Below are 16,654 nucleotides of genomic sequence, written 5' to 3' on the forward strand. Positions count from 1 at the left end.
ACTTTCCAAAAATCGCAAATGGTTATGCACATGTGGAGGTTTTCCGTAACTATCAAAAAATTCCCCCCGGGAGTTACTGTCTATGTAAATTGCTACCCAGTGCTTCCCGGGGCTATCTTTGGGATCTGTATTTACAATCAACGCTGCTGGTAGTTCCACATATACAGGTAATTCATTAGCTGCGAAAACCCTAACATGATGATTGTCAAAGGCTCTATTTGATATTAACCCGTGAAGCAAATTTAAAGTCGACAGCATTGCTGGACACAAAATAGTAATATTGTGCAACTCACCTTTTTATACTTCAAAGTAGACGGTACACGTCACAGTAGATTCCAGAACCAATTTGATCTGGACCACCAAGCTGTTTATCGTTGTTGAAACAATGGAGAGCTATCTAACACAACGCTGATGCTCGGAATATGTAGGCGGGGTTTTACAAACGCGCATGCGTACAGTGGTAATGCTACCTGGCATTTGTTGTGCTGTTGTAAAGTGAATTCTGTACTATAAGAAAATTGTCTGTATGTGTGTGTGTGTGTGTGTGTGTGTGTGTGTGTGTATACAGACACACACACATATTTATTTATTGATGAAGTATATATATATATATATATAATACAATACAATATAATATATATATATATGTAATTTGAAGATACAACATATCAGTAAAATCTAACAACTAGGAAAATATTCATAACAATCGACTTTTATATTATATGTAATTTAAAACATTCTTCACAGTTTGAGAAATGGAGTGCTTGTGGAAACACCCGTTCTCTGCAATATTGCCTGGTCCATCAGGATGCGGAAAGACATATTTTGTGAAGCATTTTCTCCAGTGTTTACCCCAAATGGTAAATGTAAAATTCAACAATATTTTGGTGTGCTACGGGGAATGGCAATCTGCATACAATGATTTCCCTGGTTTTGTACAATTTCGGGAAGGAATGCCTAATATTGACCAATTTGTGCCAAATTCTGGACCTCATCTTATTATTATCGATGATCAGATGAGGGAATGCGATCAAAGAGTCACAGATTTATTCACAAAAGGGTGTCATCATCGTGATATTAGTCTTTTCTTTATCACTCAAAAACTATTCCATCAGGGAAAAGGGAATAGGGATATATCTTTAAATAGTCATTATATTGTATGCTTCAAAAATCCAAGAGACAGAGCCCAAATTAATTATTTATCTAGACAAGTATACCCGGAGAATCCAAATTTTATAAAAGATGCATATTACAATGCCACCGCTGAACCCCATGGATATTTGCTGTTTGATCTGAAGCAGAACACTCCGGAAGAAGTACGTTTTCGGTCGCGGATATTTCCCGACGATGATATCAGTTATGTATATATTCCTACAAAAAAAGCAAGCATAATCACTAGTCGTTTATTCTGTCATCATGGCTCCAAGAGTGAAACACGCTAAAGTGCTCCAAGTTTTGTCGGATGCTAAACCAGCTCTTCGCACAGCGATATTACAAGCTGCTGATTCTTCCTTAGTTAATTCAATCTGTGAGTGTTGCTACAATGTTCTAAAAGGGAATGTTTCTTTTTCAACACCTCAGAAAACAAGATTGAGCCGGTACAAGAAGGTAATACGTAATCTCTCTGCCAAAGGACACTCTACAAAGCAGAAGAAACAGATACTAGTGCAAAACGGAGGATTTCTACCTGCGTTATTAGCCCCTTTAATAGGAGGTGTGTTATCAAGTTTATTTAAGTGAAAAAAAATCTGAACATGGAGCATGCCAAAAAAATGGTTATAATACCTCAAGAATTTATGGATAACATGAGACATCCTGTTATGTCTGCACCGTCTACATCCTTATCGCAATTGGATCAGGATATGCAAGTAATTTTGAATCTCAAAGGTCTTTCGGATGATGAAAAATGGAATCGTTACAGCATTGTGCTCCAAAAATTTCTGTCTATTACTCGAAAACAAAGAGAACCTGTGTCGCTACCGATTACAGAATCTACTGAGAAGTTGACTGATATGAAAGAAGAAATTCTAGCTGCTACACCTAGCATGTATCGTAGAAAAGCCGAACTGTTGTATGAACGTCTTTTACATAATAGTAATATTGATTGGGATAAATATGGGGCAGTTTTTATTAACAATAATAAAATTGAAGGCTCAAATATTGTCGATCTAGTATCGGATATAATTTGACCACGAAAAACAAGCAATCCTGTTGGGTGGCAACTGTTCAATAGAGCTCTGGCGTTATCTAATATTCCTCAAGAATATATTGGAAACCCCCGGAGACAGGAGTTTATTCAACAGATTGTTTTTGGCAACCCTGGACGCCATGTTCCGCTGTCCGGAGCTAACCAAGAAGAGGCACAAGAATTAACAGAAGCAGAAGAAGAAGAAGAAGAAAAGGAACCAATTTCTTTTGTATCATCATTTCCAGGGCACAAACGTAAACGTACTGTTCCAGTTTGGTCAAGATACAAACCATGAGCGAAAAAATATTAGAGAATATCTGGTACAATCCATCTCATCCAGCATCCTATTCTACAGCTTCAACACTATGGAAAGCTGTAAAAAAAATCCATACCATTGTCAACAATCAACCATTGGTTGACAAAGCAAACTGCATACACTTTGCATAGACCTGTAAAGCGTCGATTTCCAAGAAACTTTTATTTTGTGCATAATATCGATGACCAATGGCAGGCTGACTTGAATGACATGCAGAGTTTGCGGAATCACAACAAAGGGTACAGATATATACTCACAGTTATCGATATTTTTAGCAGGCATGCTTGGGCTGTCCCTGTAAAAAATAAAACTGGTGTATGTATAAAAAAGGCTTTCCAGCAAATTTTCAAACAAAGCAAAAGAAAACCTTTGAAATTACAAACTGACAAAGGGCGTGAGTTTACCAACAGTATTGTGCAGGAATATCTCAAAAAACAAAATGTAACTTATTTTACAACAAAGAATCCTGATATTAAAGCTAGTATTGTTGAAAGATTCAACAGAACTTTAAAGGAACGCATGTGGAAGTATTTTACTAAGCAAAGAACCAGCTGTTATGTTAATGTACTCCCAAAGCTTTTGAAAGCTTATAATCATAAAATTCACTCGAGTATTAAAATGGCACCAGCAGATGTTACTCCTGAGAAGGTTTTGAAAGTATGGCACAATATGTATGACAAAAAACTCAAATCTGATTCATCTCCACTATTGTCATTGAAGATGCCATTCAAAATAGGAGATACAGTGAGAATAACAAAAACAAAAAAACGCTTTGACAAAGGTTACATGGAAAATTGGACAAGAGAAATATTTGTAGTGGAACGTATATTGAAAAGAAATCCTCAAGTGTATGAATTAAAAGATCTACAAGGACATAAAATCGATGGAACATTTTATACGGAAGAGTTGCAACTGGTCCGCTTACCGGATATGCATGAAATTGATAAAATCCTTGCGACCAAAGGTAAAGGAGCCAGTAAAAAGTTGTTAGTTCATTGGAAAGGTTACTCCAGATTATTTGACAGTTGGATTAGCGCATCGTTTTTGGAGTCAAAAAGAGAGAGAGAGAGGCATAAATTTTTGTAGGTATTCTCATCAGTGGTACAAATAACCTTCATAACACATCATGAGAAAAGCAAACGCTTTCTACATTACTTTGCCTAGTAACAGTTCCATGAAATATTTCCCAAGTAATACTCTAACTAATTACACCACAAAGCTTCAGAACCGTGTGGAGTTGGACACCAACAAATGGGAGATGGCATTGGTAGAAGTGCATTATCCTTATTCAATACTAAACATTACAAGATTTAACAACTATATTCAATATAAATCTATGGATGATGTCAAATAGAACGAACTTCGAATATCCGAAGGCTATTACGTATCTATAAACAGCATTGTTGCAGAAATCAATAAATATTCTGAAACATTAAATTTTAGTCTCCGAAATCATCCTGCGTACAAACATGTGACTGTTGATATATCTACCAAGCAGAGAAACATAAATGTACGATTGTCACCTCAACTGGCACGGATATTAGGTTTTAAACCGACCGATGATCTATCAGAAGTAAAAATTGGACGCTCGCCTCCAAATGTTGTGAGAGATTCCTTCCCAGATGTATATTTACACAGATATTGTGGAATCACATATGGTGGGAGATGCTATCGCCCCTCTATTACGTATTATAAACATTAATCCTATGGAACATACTTTTGGAAGTGATGGTGTGCAAATTTTCGATTCACCACATTACATCCCAGTGCAGAAACATAATTTCGATCAAATAGAAATTGACTTAAGGGACAGCACTGGTGCACACATCCCATTCTCCTTCGGACTAGTGTGTTTGAAACTTCATTTAAGATGTTGTGGTGAAAAGCTCTGATTATGAATGACCCATATTTTCAATACTACCATCAACAAGCTGGATCTGGTGTGGGTAACATATATTACGGTGCTGCCTATCAAAAAGGACATGGCATTGGAAGTTTTCTTGGAGGACTTTTTCGCTCAGCTTTGCCTCTTATCAAGAAAGGAGCGAAAGCTGTAGGGAAAGAAATGTTAAAAACAGGGGTAAATGTGTTAGGTGATGTTGTAGACAAAACACCCCTAAAACAGTCACTACAATCCAGAATTTCGGATGCCAGATCAAATCTTAAAAGAAAAGCTGAAACAAAGCTAAAGGAAATGATTGGTTCAGGTTATCAGGTGCATAAACATTCCAAAAGGAATCACTCTGCTTCGGGACAGCGAACTGGAAGGACCGCTCAGAGAAAGAAGAGATCCAGTGCCAATACAAACACCAAGAAAACAACCAAACGCAACCGTAAGAAAATTCAAATAACATCAGATATTTTTGATTAGATATGGCGCTAATTAGGGAGAAATCATGTGAGTGTTTTAAAAGTGAATTGGATATTTTCTCGGTAAAACCTACTCAGACAAGCATCTTAGAACACCACACCATCGGATACAAACCTGTTAGTTCTCTGGCAGATAATGCCCCCACCGAGTTTGTAATACCTGGACATGGTGATGATTATATGGATTTAGCACACACAATGTTGAATATAGATGCCAGAATTGTAAAAGCGAATGGTCAGTTATTGCTACACACAGATAAAACAATTGGGCCTGTCAATGATTTTCTCAATGCAATGTTCAGCGAAGTACAAATCTACTTAAATAACAAACTCATCTCGTTTCCATCTCACATGCACCCATACAGGTCTTATTTTGAAAAAGCACTGAACTATGACATATCTGCAAAATCATCTCATCTCCAAAGTGCATTGTGGTACAAAGATACAGCAGGCGCTTTTGATAACGTTTCGGAAGACAACAAAGGCTTTACAAAACGTAACCAACTAACAAAACAGAGTAAAACATTTGATATGTTTGTTTACTTGCATTCTGATATTTTCAATCGAGAGAAATTTTTGATCAATGGAGTGGAAATGCGAATAAAACTGATTCCTTCGAAAAACACTTTCTGCTTGATGGGATTAGATGACAGTGAAGGCAAAGTGGAAATTCTGGATGCTACACTATATGTGAGAAAAGTATCGGTCAGTTCATCCATCAAACTTAGTCACAATCGCATATTGCAAAAACATACAGCAAAATACCCTCTAACAAGAGTACAACTTAAAGCTGTAACTATTCCAAAATATATTGTTTCAAAAACAATTCACAATGTGATACTTGGACGTCTTCCGAAACGATTAGTTGTGGGGTTTGTTACCAACGATGCATTCAACGGCACTCTGTCTACAAACCCATTCAATTTTCAACATTTCAATTACAACTTCTTTACTTTATATGTTGATGGAATCCAAATTCCCGGCAAACCACTTCAACCAGACTTTGAAAACAACAAGTACATAACAGCATATCACACATTATTCTCTGGAACAGGGATACACTATATGGATGAAGGAAACAATATATCGCGTGAGGAATACCCCCAGGGATACGCATTACTTGTTTTCGATATAACACCAGACGCAGCTGCAAGTGCCATATCCCACTGCAGTCTTCAACGGCAAGGGGCTGTTAGCTTGGAAGTCCACTTCAAATCGGCTTTGGAATCTACTGTCACTTGTGTTATCTACTCTGAATTTGACGCTCTCATGGAAATTAATAATCAAAGAGATATTCATCTGGATTAATTGTATAACAAGGTGAGTTGCACAATATTACTATTTAGTGTCCAGCAATGGTGTCGACTTTAAATTTGCTTCACGGGTTAATATCAAATAGAGCCTTTGACAATCATCATGTTGGGGTTTTCGCAGCTAATGAATTACCTGTATATGTGGAACTACCAGCAGCGTTGATTGTAAATACAGATCCCAAAGATAGCCCCGGGAAGCACTGGGTAGCAATTTACATAGACAGTAACTCCCGGGGGGAATTTTTTGATAGTTACGGAAAACCTCCACATGTGCATAACCATTTGCGATTTTTGGAAAGTAACTCTAAATTCTATACGTACAACACTCATCAGATACAAAGTTACGGGTCTGTGTACTGTGGGCATTACTGTTTTCTGTATTTATTCCATAGAGCCTCTGGTTGCAACGTCCCCCGGTTGTACACCAGTCATCACAAAGTTAGTCCGCTACTCCTTTAGTCGGGAACATGAGAATCTGCAAATCATCAGGGCTTGCTGGATAGAAAAGAAACACAACACTGTTTTCAAAGTTAAAACGCAGTTTTATAAACGCGTATATTTCATAATCACTTACCAGTAAAACACTAGAACATTCAATACTAACGTTGGGCAATTCACTCACATATAACGAAAGTCAAAGAACATAATTAATTTCTTACTTTCAACTTATCGGCAAGAAGAAAACTCGAAAACCAAAAACTATACTTCAATTCTCTCCGTTTCCAAGTTCTTATTGATCTTCACCTTCACCTGTTTTTCAATCTCAGTCTGTCGTCAGGTGAGAAACATTCAGGTTAGTTCATTTCCTCGGCTGAGATTAGAAAGTGACGTCAACACGAACAGATTTTGACGTATTTATAAACATACATAAAAGTTCCAACTACAACTGTATCAGTCTAACTATAATTATCTGTGACAACTTGCACATTATTTGAAATAACAAACATTTTAAAAATCGTAACTTCTTATAAATATAAAATCTTAAACTCTCAGGTTCGTTACATGGTAAACCCATGCATAAATTTCAAATTTTATTCCCAGTACCGATAAAAAACGACAGTATTATAACAACTTATTTGCTGACTCGTAAATTAAATTTATAATACTCGGTACGTATACTAGAAAATATTGACAGTAAATACTGTTTGAAATTTTATACAAGTTACATATAGTTCTAATAGTATATTAATAATTTTGTAGCGTTACAGTTTACAACAGCTTACTTATAATATTTATCTTGTTTTGTGTCTTTACAGAACAATGACGCAATATCCAGAGATGGGATCTTTCAATGCTAGATTGTCCTCTTTCAGAAACTGGCAATCAAAAGAATTCCCGTTTGTATAAGCTCTGTCCGAAGCAGGATTATTTTACATTCAAAAAGAGGATAAAACAGTATGCTTCAAATGTGGTGGAGGATTATACCGATGGAAATACAGAAACAATCCAATACTAGAACATCGTCGATATTTTCCATTTTGCCCCCTGTCTATAAACCTAATTTCAGATCGACAATGCGGTTGATGCTTTAATTAAATTAATTAATATTTGTTATCCAATATTTCCTCAATATGACGTTTATGATATTCTGCTGATTTTTCTCTCACCATTGATCTTTGTAAGGCCCCGCCCCCTCCACCTTTTTTGTCCAGCACATGCTTGGTTTGCTACGCGCGCATGCGTCTCAAAAACACACCCACGCATTTCTTGAAATGTATACCTGCACGCTGCGACATGCAGTATCTCGCAGTTCTTAGTCATGGAATCCTCTATTTCGATGCCGCTGAAAAAAAGATTTCAACCGTACACTAATTTCAAGGGGGTTCTTCAGAAAGAGAGCGATCAGCATTTACCTGAAGAACAAAAACAAGTAACTAGTCTTATACGCCAGTCGATATTATTTGATCACGTCTACTATTTGAATGCTTCGAAAACAAAGGTTATCTCAATCGGACTTTCCTCTCATCTGGATTTCCAACCTGTGGTCAGGCTACACAGAAGCGGGGCGGCCGGTGTTGAACTACAGTTGCAGGAGTGGCTCGCTCTTCAGGAATTGTTTCCAGTAATCGACAATTACATCGCTATTCCAGGTGAGCAGCCTCGTGTTTCCTACCCACTAAGTGAGCAACATGAATTGCTGATAACCACACTGTACAATCGCCGTCAGATCATTATAAGGAAGAAACCAGCTTACGGTTCCCTGGAGATAGTGTTCATCGCAGAAAGTTCGTGGCGGAACTTTATGAAGATATTTGTGTGCATCGAGCATGCGAAAGTTATGTGTGAAACAGTGTCGCCGTATCTGAAATCATATTTTGGAAACTGTGTGGAATCTTGCATTCTCGACCTTCGCGAACAATGTTTCGGTTGCACAGATATTTCCCCTGTCCATGCATGTAATAAGGAGAAGTTTGTGCTTTCCCATCTACATGGATGTACAAAACCTGAGCCTTTGTCTATACAAAACATCGACGGAAAAAGACTTTCCAAAGAAGTGTTTGTTTTTTGCGAGAACATGCTTGTGGAAAAAATAGTGAAACATTTTAATTCAGTGGTTGCAGCAGAAAATGGATATGATAGTGACACAATTCCTTATGTGGGTGAGTGAACAAACTTGAAGAATAAAAACTTGTTAAATAACATGCTGATAAACTGGTGACACAATATAAACATTTTACATATGTATGTGTGTGTGCGGCTCTTTTGAATTTTGTAAATATTGGTAATAAACAGGGATAAAATATATGTCTTGGCTTTTTTTTTCACTTATCACCCCTTTAAAAATCCTCATGGTTTATATTTTTACTGGTAACAATCGTTAACAACAACATTAATAATTAACTATATAATGAAAAAGTGTGTATTGTGGACTTGTCGAAGATAAAGCATGAGAGCTTTTCTTCACACTGGTAAAAATCGGTGTTAATAACAACATTAATAATTAACTATATAATGAAAAAGTGTGTATTGTGGACTTGTCGGAGATAAAGCATGAGAGCTTTTCTGCACAGCGCTGGACACGCAAAGGCAAGTATCTTTATTTTTATTCTATTTCTAACAGTGATTCGCTATTTTTTCTTGTCACTATAAAAAAAACTAATTCAATTTTTCTTTTATCACATCTGTCGCCATTTTGCTTTGTTTTTTGTTTAATTCCTCTTTATGCATTGAGGTTAATCGAAACATAACTTTAGACTTTTACATGGAATTGAAACCTAGAATGTTGCCTCCTTTGATTGAATCGAACCTGTGACTTCTCTTTGATCACAAAACAATAGTGACGGCCATCTTGCTTATTTTACCTACTCTTTATGCATTTAAGCTAATCGGTACTGGGGGGCCCCACACGGCAAAACAACAGATTCTAATTTATCTTTATACATTAGCGGTAAAGTCTTTGCGTTGTAATCAAAAGGCATTTTGTTTTGATTTTTAATATCTGTCCCTGCATAAATACTAATGGGGACTCACCACACTTCTTTTTTTTTATTTTAAAAACAACATCATTATCAACCAATTTGACATTGTGAATCGAACCCGGGGACCTTTTCATTACAGCATAAACATCCTATTTCCAATTAGTTCATTTTCTCTTCGTGCACAAAAAGCTAATCGGAACTTTTAAACAAATACAATTGAATATCCAATTTTCACCAACATTGGGAATCGAACCCTCAACCACTTGGTTAAAACATCTCGCGGAATAAAAAACACCCCCCGCGCCGCCCCGCTCCGCCCCGCGCCGCGCCGCCGCCGCTAAATACAAAATGCGGCCGCCATATTGATTTTATTCAAATACTATTTATGCACAGATGGACTAATCGGGACCTATAATGGCGGGACAAAACAATTGGCCTCATTTAACTACCTAGAAAATCGAACCCGCGACCTCTTCATTACCAGGCGACAACATTAACCACTAACCCAAGGCCGCCATATTGATTTTATTCAAACACTATTTATGCACAGATGGACTAATCGGGGACCTATAATGGCGGGACTAAACAATTGGCCTAATTTAACTACCTAGAGAATCAAACCCGCGACCTCTTCATTGCCAGGTGACAACATTAACCACTAACCCAACTCGATTTTCGAACTCAACCATTTTGTTGCCTTTATTTACACACAGGCTAATCGAGACCATTCAATATTGACATCGTCGCCTTGTAATCAAAGGGTCCCAGGTTCGATACTCGGTGGAGGCACATAGTGGTCCGAATCACCACTTTTCAACTGTAGCTCCAATCCTGATTAGTTTTACCGTGCATAAAACGGACTTAAAAAAACTAACTCAATCTATCAATCAATCAATATTGACTCTACCAGGAATCGAACCATCGACGCCTCTTGTTTTACAGAGCAATAACCTTAGCCGCTAAACTTTCGGGGTATAGCATCTTCGGCGCCATCTTTAAATCATTTCTTCATGTGTTTGCATCATACGCAATGATAGCGCGCGCATTTCCTCCACAGACACACACACACACACACACACACACACACAAACATAAGCACGTGTTAGGTTAGCATACATCAAGAAACAACGTGACAAATCCATTGACCCCCTCCCCCACCGCTTCCGATGTCTTCAACGTGATCAGACACGTTCTGCTGACTCAACAATAAAATCGCTCGTACACCGCTACGACCGGATGTAACATAACACCAGTCGCATCGAATTTTTGCTGACGCGTAGAAACGAAGTGCTGCCTCTCTACTGTATGTACTTTCTGTGGGTGGAGTATGAATTAATTTACTGATTGTGGACATTGTTATACAAGCATGTTCATACGCTGCCGTTTACAGTTGAGTTACAATGACGTATGTTTCTTCCCTTTGACTTTTAAAATTTGTGGGATGAGGTAGGATGAAGATGTTTATGCCGAATGATTCAATGGGTCTTATAAATTCAACCAGGTGAAAACTGGCTGCCAACTCGCGCCTATTCCTAGTTACAAAGTGGAAAAAGAATATCAGTTGCACACGGATTCACACTTACAAATATGCCTGCATTGAAATAGAATTGCATTAAAAAAAAATCTGACAGTTTTTCTTTCATTAGTTTGCAACAAAGCGAGCGGTACATCATCTGCTCAAGTCAGTTACATTTGTGGCGCTTGGCCTACATAAATGAAAACAAATTTGACAAGATCACTCAAAGAACAGCAAATGCTCAGTACTGACTGTCAGTCCTACGTGCATGGATTTGATTCTGGACTTCTTCCTTGACATGTCGTATCGAATCGAATTCAAGAGGGGGCAGGCTCGTGGAGAAGACAGAGCAAAAACAAAAGCCCGAAAACCGAACGTCCAGGAGAAATTCGAATGCTTCATGGGTATTTTAGTTGACAAGCCTAAACAAGATGGTAGTGGCACCACTAATGATGGCAAGACATAACACAAATTCTTTCAGGATCCTAAAAAAGTCGGTGGAAATCTCAGGCATCAACGAGGTGTTAATCAAACGATGCAACTATTTTGTAAACACAATCGTCAAGTCAACGAACGTTCACAGTTTTTGTGAATATGCTTTGGAAACTGTGAAACTTCTTGTAACAGAATGTTTCTGGTATTATATGCCGGATGGCGTACACAAGATCTTGGTGCACGGTCCAGGTGTCATTTCAACAACTGTTCTTTCTTCCGGACGGGAGTTCTCTGAGGATGTTCAAGTAGGATTAATCAAGAACATCAGAGAACGACTTTCCCGCGAGAGCTCCCAAATTTCAACCAACGAAGATCTTATGCAGCATCTGCTTATCCTGTCTGATCCACAAACGATGAAACCTTCGGTCTCTGCCTGCTAAGAAATCATGTAAGCTATCAGAAGACGTCACTCGCTTGCTCGACATCACAGTGTGTCAAATGAACCCAACAATCTGCCTGACCAATTGAAAATCTATCCATTACTAACAATGAAAGTGAAGGTTATGGTTTATCTCAGTCAGTATATAAACACAGTGTACTTTAGAAAAATTTATTTCGTAGTGTAAGGTAGGTGGAAATCATCGTGCCCACTGCACAGTGCCATGAAGGAATATGGGGGAATGTGGAGGCTCAACATATTCACGATCTTGGTCATTCGTGGAGATAATGCAATCAGCACCACGCTGACCCCCCCCCCCCTCCCCGGTTGCCTCTAGATACACATTTATTACATGGTGTGTCAACCCGTGCTGCGTTTATGCAGGAGTAGGCAGGAAAAAATTCAACCGTAGATCACCCACCCCGAGAATCCAACCCAAGTCCCGGCTTGGCAGTCAGACGCTCTACAGATTGGACCACAAAATCTTCATTTGGTAGTGTGTTCATGTCAACAAGCACAAGATTTAACTGATTTTATGTGATGTAACAAACTGCAGTTTTTCTCAGTACATGAGCACTCTTTGTGCACATGATGTTACTTTATTATTTTGCACTGCTATCATGTGAATAACTACAGAATTTGAATCATTTCATGTATTTTATGTATTGTGGTATTTTATTAGAAATACTGACTACGTAAAGTATCTCTATTCACCAATTCAGATTTTTGTCCCCATTTTAAGAATTCTGGCCCACTGTGCACCAGTATGAATACATAGAATACACAATGAGAAGGACCCCCTCCCCCCGATAAAGACACCAGTTGCTAGGGAAGATTCATCAGTACTGCAGAAACATTATTATAAATTAATAAGAAAATACAAGAAGGTATGTTGAAATTTAATGTCATGAACTTTCCTATCTTTGATGTTTAGAAAAAAACTCGATTATCATCATATTTTCACAGGGAATATTATCAGAGGGCTGGCTCTGTGGTACAAGAGGAGGATATTGCATCAAGTTGGTGCGGAATTGTCAAAGGAATATGGATCAGTCATAGGTTTCAAGTTTTGGGGCAGGAAACAGATTGTGGCCGTTAATGGCAAGGAGGCCGCCTTCAGAGTATTGACAGACAAGGCATTTGACTCCCGCCCCTCAGGAATCGCAGTGAAACTCATGTATAAAAACATCAGAGGAGGTGAGTATTTCTCCCAGGTAGGAAGTAACATAACATAAGGTACCTGAACCTAATATGTCCTATTTTGCTGTTTCCAAGTACACTAGGGGCCTCCCCCATGGCGCAGTGGTAGCGTCATTGCCTTGTAATCAAGGGGTCCCGGGTTCGATACCCGGTGGAGGCACAAGTGGTTCGGATCCCACTTTAAATTGTAGGTCCAGTCCCGATTACCCTTACTGTGCACAAAGTGGACTTAAAACACCAACTCAAAATGCCCTTAATGCCAATGGCACATGCACCCCAAAATCATGTCATGCGTCCCCCCAAATCATATCATTCGCGCCCTCAAACCATATTGTAATCTCCACAAAGTATTTAATTACGACAGCGTGTCTACTGAAAGTAACTTTTTTGTTAGCTTTACTGAACACAATACTTGATCTGCCCCTCCTCCCTTAACAAGGGGGCTCATCACTCAAGACCACCCCTAAAATCGTTCATCATAATCAAGAATATCGCTTGTCTTGTAATGCAGCTATAAAACTTCACATTCACCTCATTAAAGCGCCAAACACGCATCCTAGCAACAGATTATTGCGAGCGAAGCGATCAAGAAAATTTTTATATCTATTTCTTTGCAGGCTTTCAAGAATATTAATTTAATAGGATGTCAATACTTTCTTAGTCTTTTACAGCTTCTCCTTTGGCACGTTCGGGGTCGAAAACGTGTGGATACCATATCGCTAAATAATTACAGTCTTCAAAATGTAATGTTCGAACTCTCTCTCAACTACAGAAATTCCTTGACAATCTAAGATTTAACACTAATCAAGACCATTAACTCTCCCTCTTTAAATTTAATACTCAATCAATTTTAGACTTACTGTTGATATTGAAGAGTGGATATTGCCTCCTTCACAAAAATAATTCTCAGTCCCCACTCCAGAATTTCCGCAACAGTCTAAGAAAATAGCAATACACAAGAATTGGATATCCCCTCAATTCAGTGCTCAGTCCCCCTGTAACTGAAATACCCACCATAATCTAAGACCTAGAGTTGAATACTGTCCCACCCAAAAATTAATTCCCAACCCCCCCCCCCCCCGCAGAACCCACATATCAATTAAGGCCTAATATGTAAAAGTTGGATACTCCCCCTCCCCTACCACCACCACCACCTTCGATAATACCTTTAAACACTTTCTTTTCTTCATCTAATGGATTAAATATGGTGCATTTAAGATGTAAAATCTTTACATATATTTTGGAAAAAGATATAAGAGGACTATGAGTTCACGTTGAGATGCGTTGATCCAGTGTTCTTGTGGAATTTGGTAACTCTAATTGAAGAAATAATATTATTATCTGCTTTAGAATTTCTTTTCATTGATTGAGTTGGTATTTTAAGTACACTTTATGCAAAGTAAGGCTAATCGGGAATGGACCTACAGTTTAAAGTGGGATCCGAATAACTATGAGCCTCCACCGAGTGTCGACCCCTTGCTTTAGAATTTCTTGTAGTGTATGAAAATTAGAGGTGGAAAAGTTTAGTAATGATCGGGAGAAACCACGAACTTTTGTGAAGATGCCTATGATATAGTATAGGATCATATCACGGGCGTACCAATACTCTTTTTTCGGGGGAGGGCAAACAAACCTTTCTCCAGTGGGGAAAACAACACTTTCCCATGCAATGCTTTATTTTGAAGTATTTGAAAAAGGAATAACACTTCACAGCCTATGTAAAAAAGCACAATAAACAGGGTGCAGTTTTTCAACAGTCGTTTTCTAGAGAGACAAGCGCCTCCCTTTCTGCCCCGCTGGGTGCGCATATGGATCTAGATCATAGGTTATATAGATAATGTCAGATTAGGTTCATAAAGTTATCTTATTCACCGCTAATTAGTAGGGCGACAAACTGGCCAAAACTTGTCACTTCGTAAGAACGTCACCGCCACAAGCGGCAACACTATTTTTCTGAAAGAGGTAATCATGGAGAGTTAAGAAAGTGATGTTGCCAACTTCGCAGCCTGGCAGGGTGGCCGCCATATTAGATTGAAAATGGCGGCAGGTCAAATACACTTAGCTTGCTGTTTCTCATGACAGAAACGTTACTATGCTACACAGACTTGCAAAACTGGTGTCATTCGAAAGAGAGGACTCCAGCGAAGTGTAAAATTACCATTAATCTTAAGTTTTATTGTTACCCGTTGAATAAAGAAACAAAACACTTTCAAAGATAAATATTTTTCTTGCTCTTAAAATTGTATTTTGTTTCATAACATTGTAAATATCAATCAGATCGAAAACATGGTTGTAATAAAAAGTAAAGTACAGTTTCTCATGATTATGTTGCAAGTTGTTTGAGGAAGTTATCTCTCTTAGTTCCGAAATTATGAATTAAAACATATTTGTCGGCGTTTTATTATAACGTAGATATTAAACCTGGCATTGGAAACTCTCCAATTCAGTTTACCAAGATATAACGAAGAAAACATATAACCTTCATGTACATTTCATTCGTAACGATTTACAGTTTTTGAGATGATATTACTTTAAATTGATGTGCGAGGGGTGTTCAAAAAAGTAGTCACCTATTTTCCTATTGCGAAGTTAAGCAAGGTATCATGTAACCACAACAAGTGGATCTGGAATATGAACAACACCCAGGATATTTTCTGATATTAATGCTCTGTTGAAGTAAATATAGCGGAGAGTAATACCACTTTGAAGGTAGATGTTCTAGAATGTTTATCATGAGAGATGTTGCAATCAATCCACGCTTATCGGAAATAAAAATATAGTTTATTAAACTGCAAGAAAAAGTAATCTCCTAAAGCTAGTGCTTTTAAAAATATATTTCAAATGGGGGCCTCCAGGATGGCACAGTGGTAGCGTCGTCGCCTTGTAATAAATACTCGATCGATACCCGGTGTTCGGATCCCACTTTAAACTGTAGGCCCAGTCCCGATTAGTTTTACTGTGCATGAAGTGGACTTAAAACACCAAATCAACCAACTAATCAAATGGAATGAACAATTACTACTTTCAATAAAATTTATGTGTGTACATATTATTGTTTTTTGGGGGGAATTAGCATATAAATTATTAAGTACAAAATTGAGATGGCAACACAACGAAGTGCTTGCTTGAATTTCTTTCGCAAACTTTGTTGCAGACAAAACGTTTTCACACAGACAAATAAATTAAAATAGTTGCCCGTTGATCGATTGATTTGGTTTATTTTACTTCGCGTTTCTTCCATTTTTTGGCTAATCGCGAAGATGACAATAAAGGATGATAAGAAGACATGGATGAAGGGACAATCACAAACACAAATGGACAGTTCATATGATAAGTCCCATAGAGGATTGTACTGGCCATGGGTCCAGACGCCAGAACCTTACTAGTCTACAAAATGCAGTCCAGAATGTACTACGTGGAAGTGAGATTGGTATGTGGGTGTCTTGAGTAAGGGCCGC

At 38.1% G+C, this 16,654-nt stretch overlaps 1 protein-coding gene across 2 annotated transcripts in view; it reads left to right on the top strand.

The window, feature by feature from the left end:
* LOC145988365 (methyl farnesoate epoxidase-like) overlaps positions 1–16,654 on the top strand; it is an 80,012-nt gene that overhangs the window by 20,202 nt on the left and 43,156 nt on the right. For both annotated transcript variants that reach the window (XM_083123243.1, XM_083123244.1), the window contains exon 3: positions 12,963–13,193. In XM_083123243.1, coding sequence (XP_082979369.1) covers positions 12,963–13,193 — 231 coding nt within the window. The remainder of the gene's footprint in view (positions 1–12,962; positions 13,194–16,654) is intronic.

This window comes from Lepisma saccharinum, chromosome 5 (genome assembly GCF_977018435.1).
Source record: "Lepisma saccharinum chromosome 5, izLepSacc3.1, whole genome shotgun sequence".
NCBI classification, from domain to species: domain Eukaryota; kingdom Metazoa; phylum Arthropoda; class Insecta; order Zygentoma; family Lepismatidae; genus Lepisma; species Lepisma saccharinum.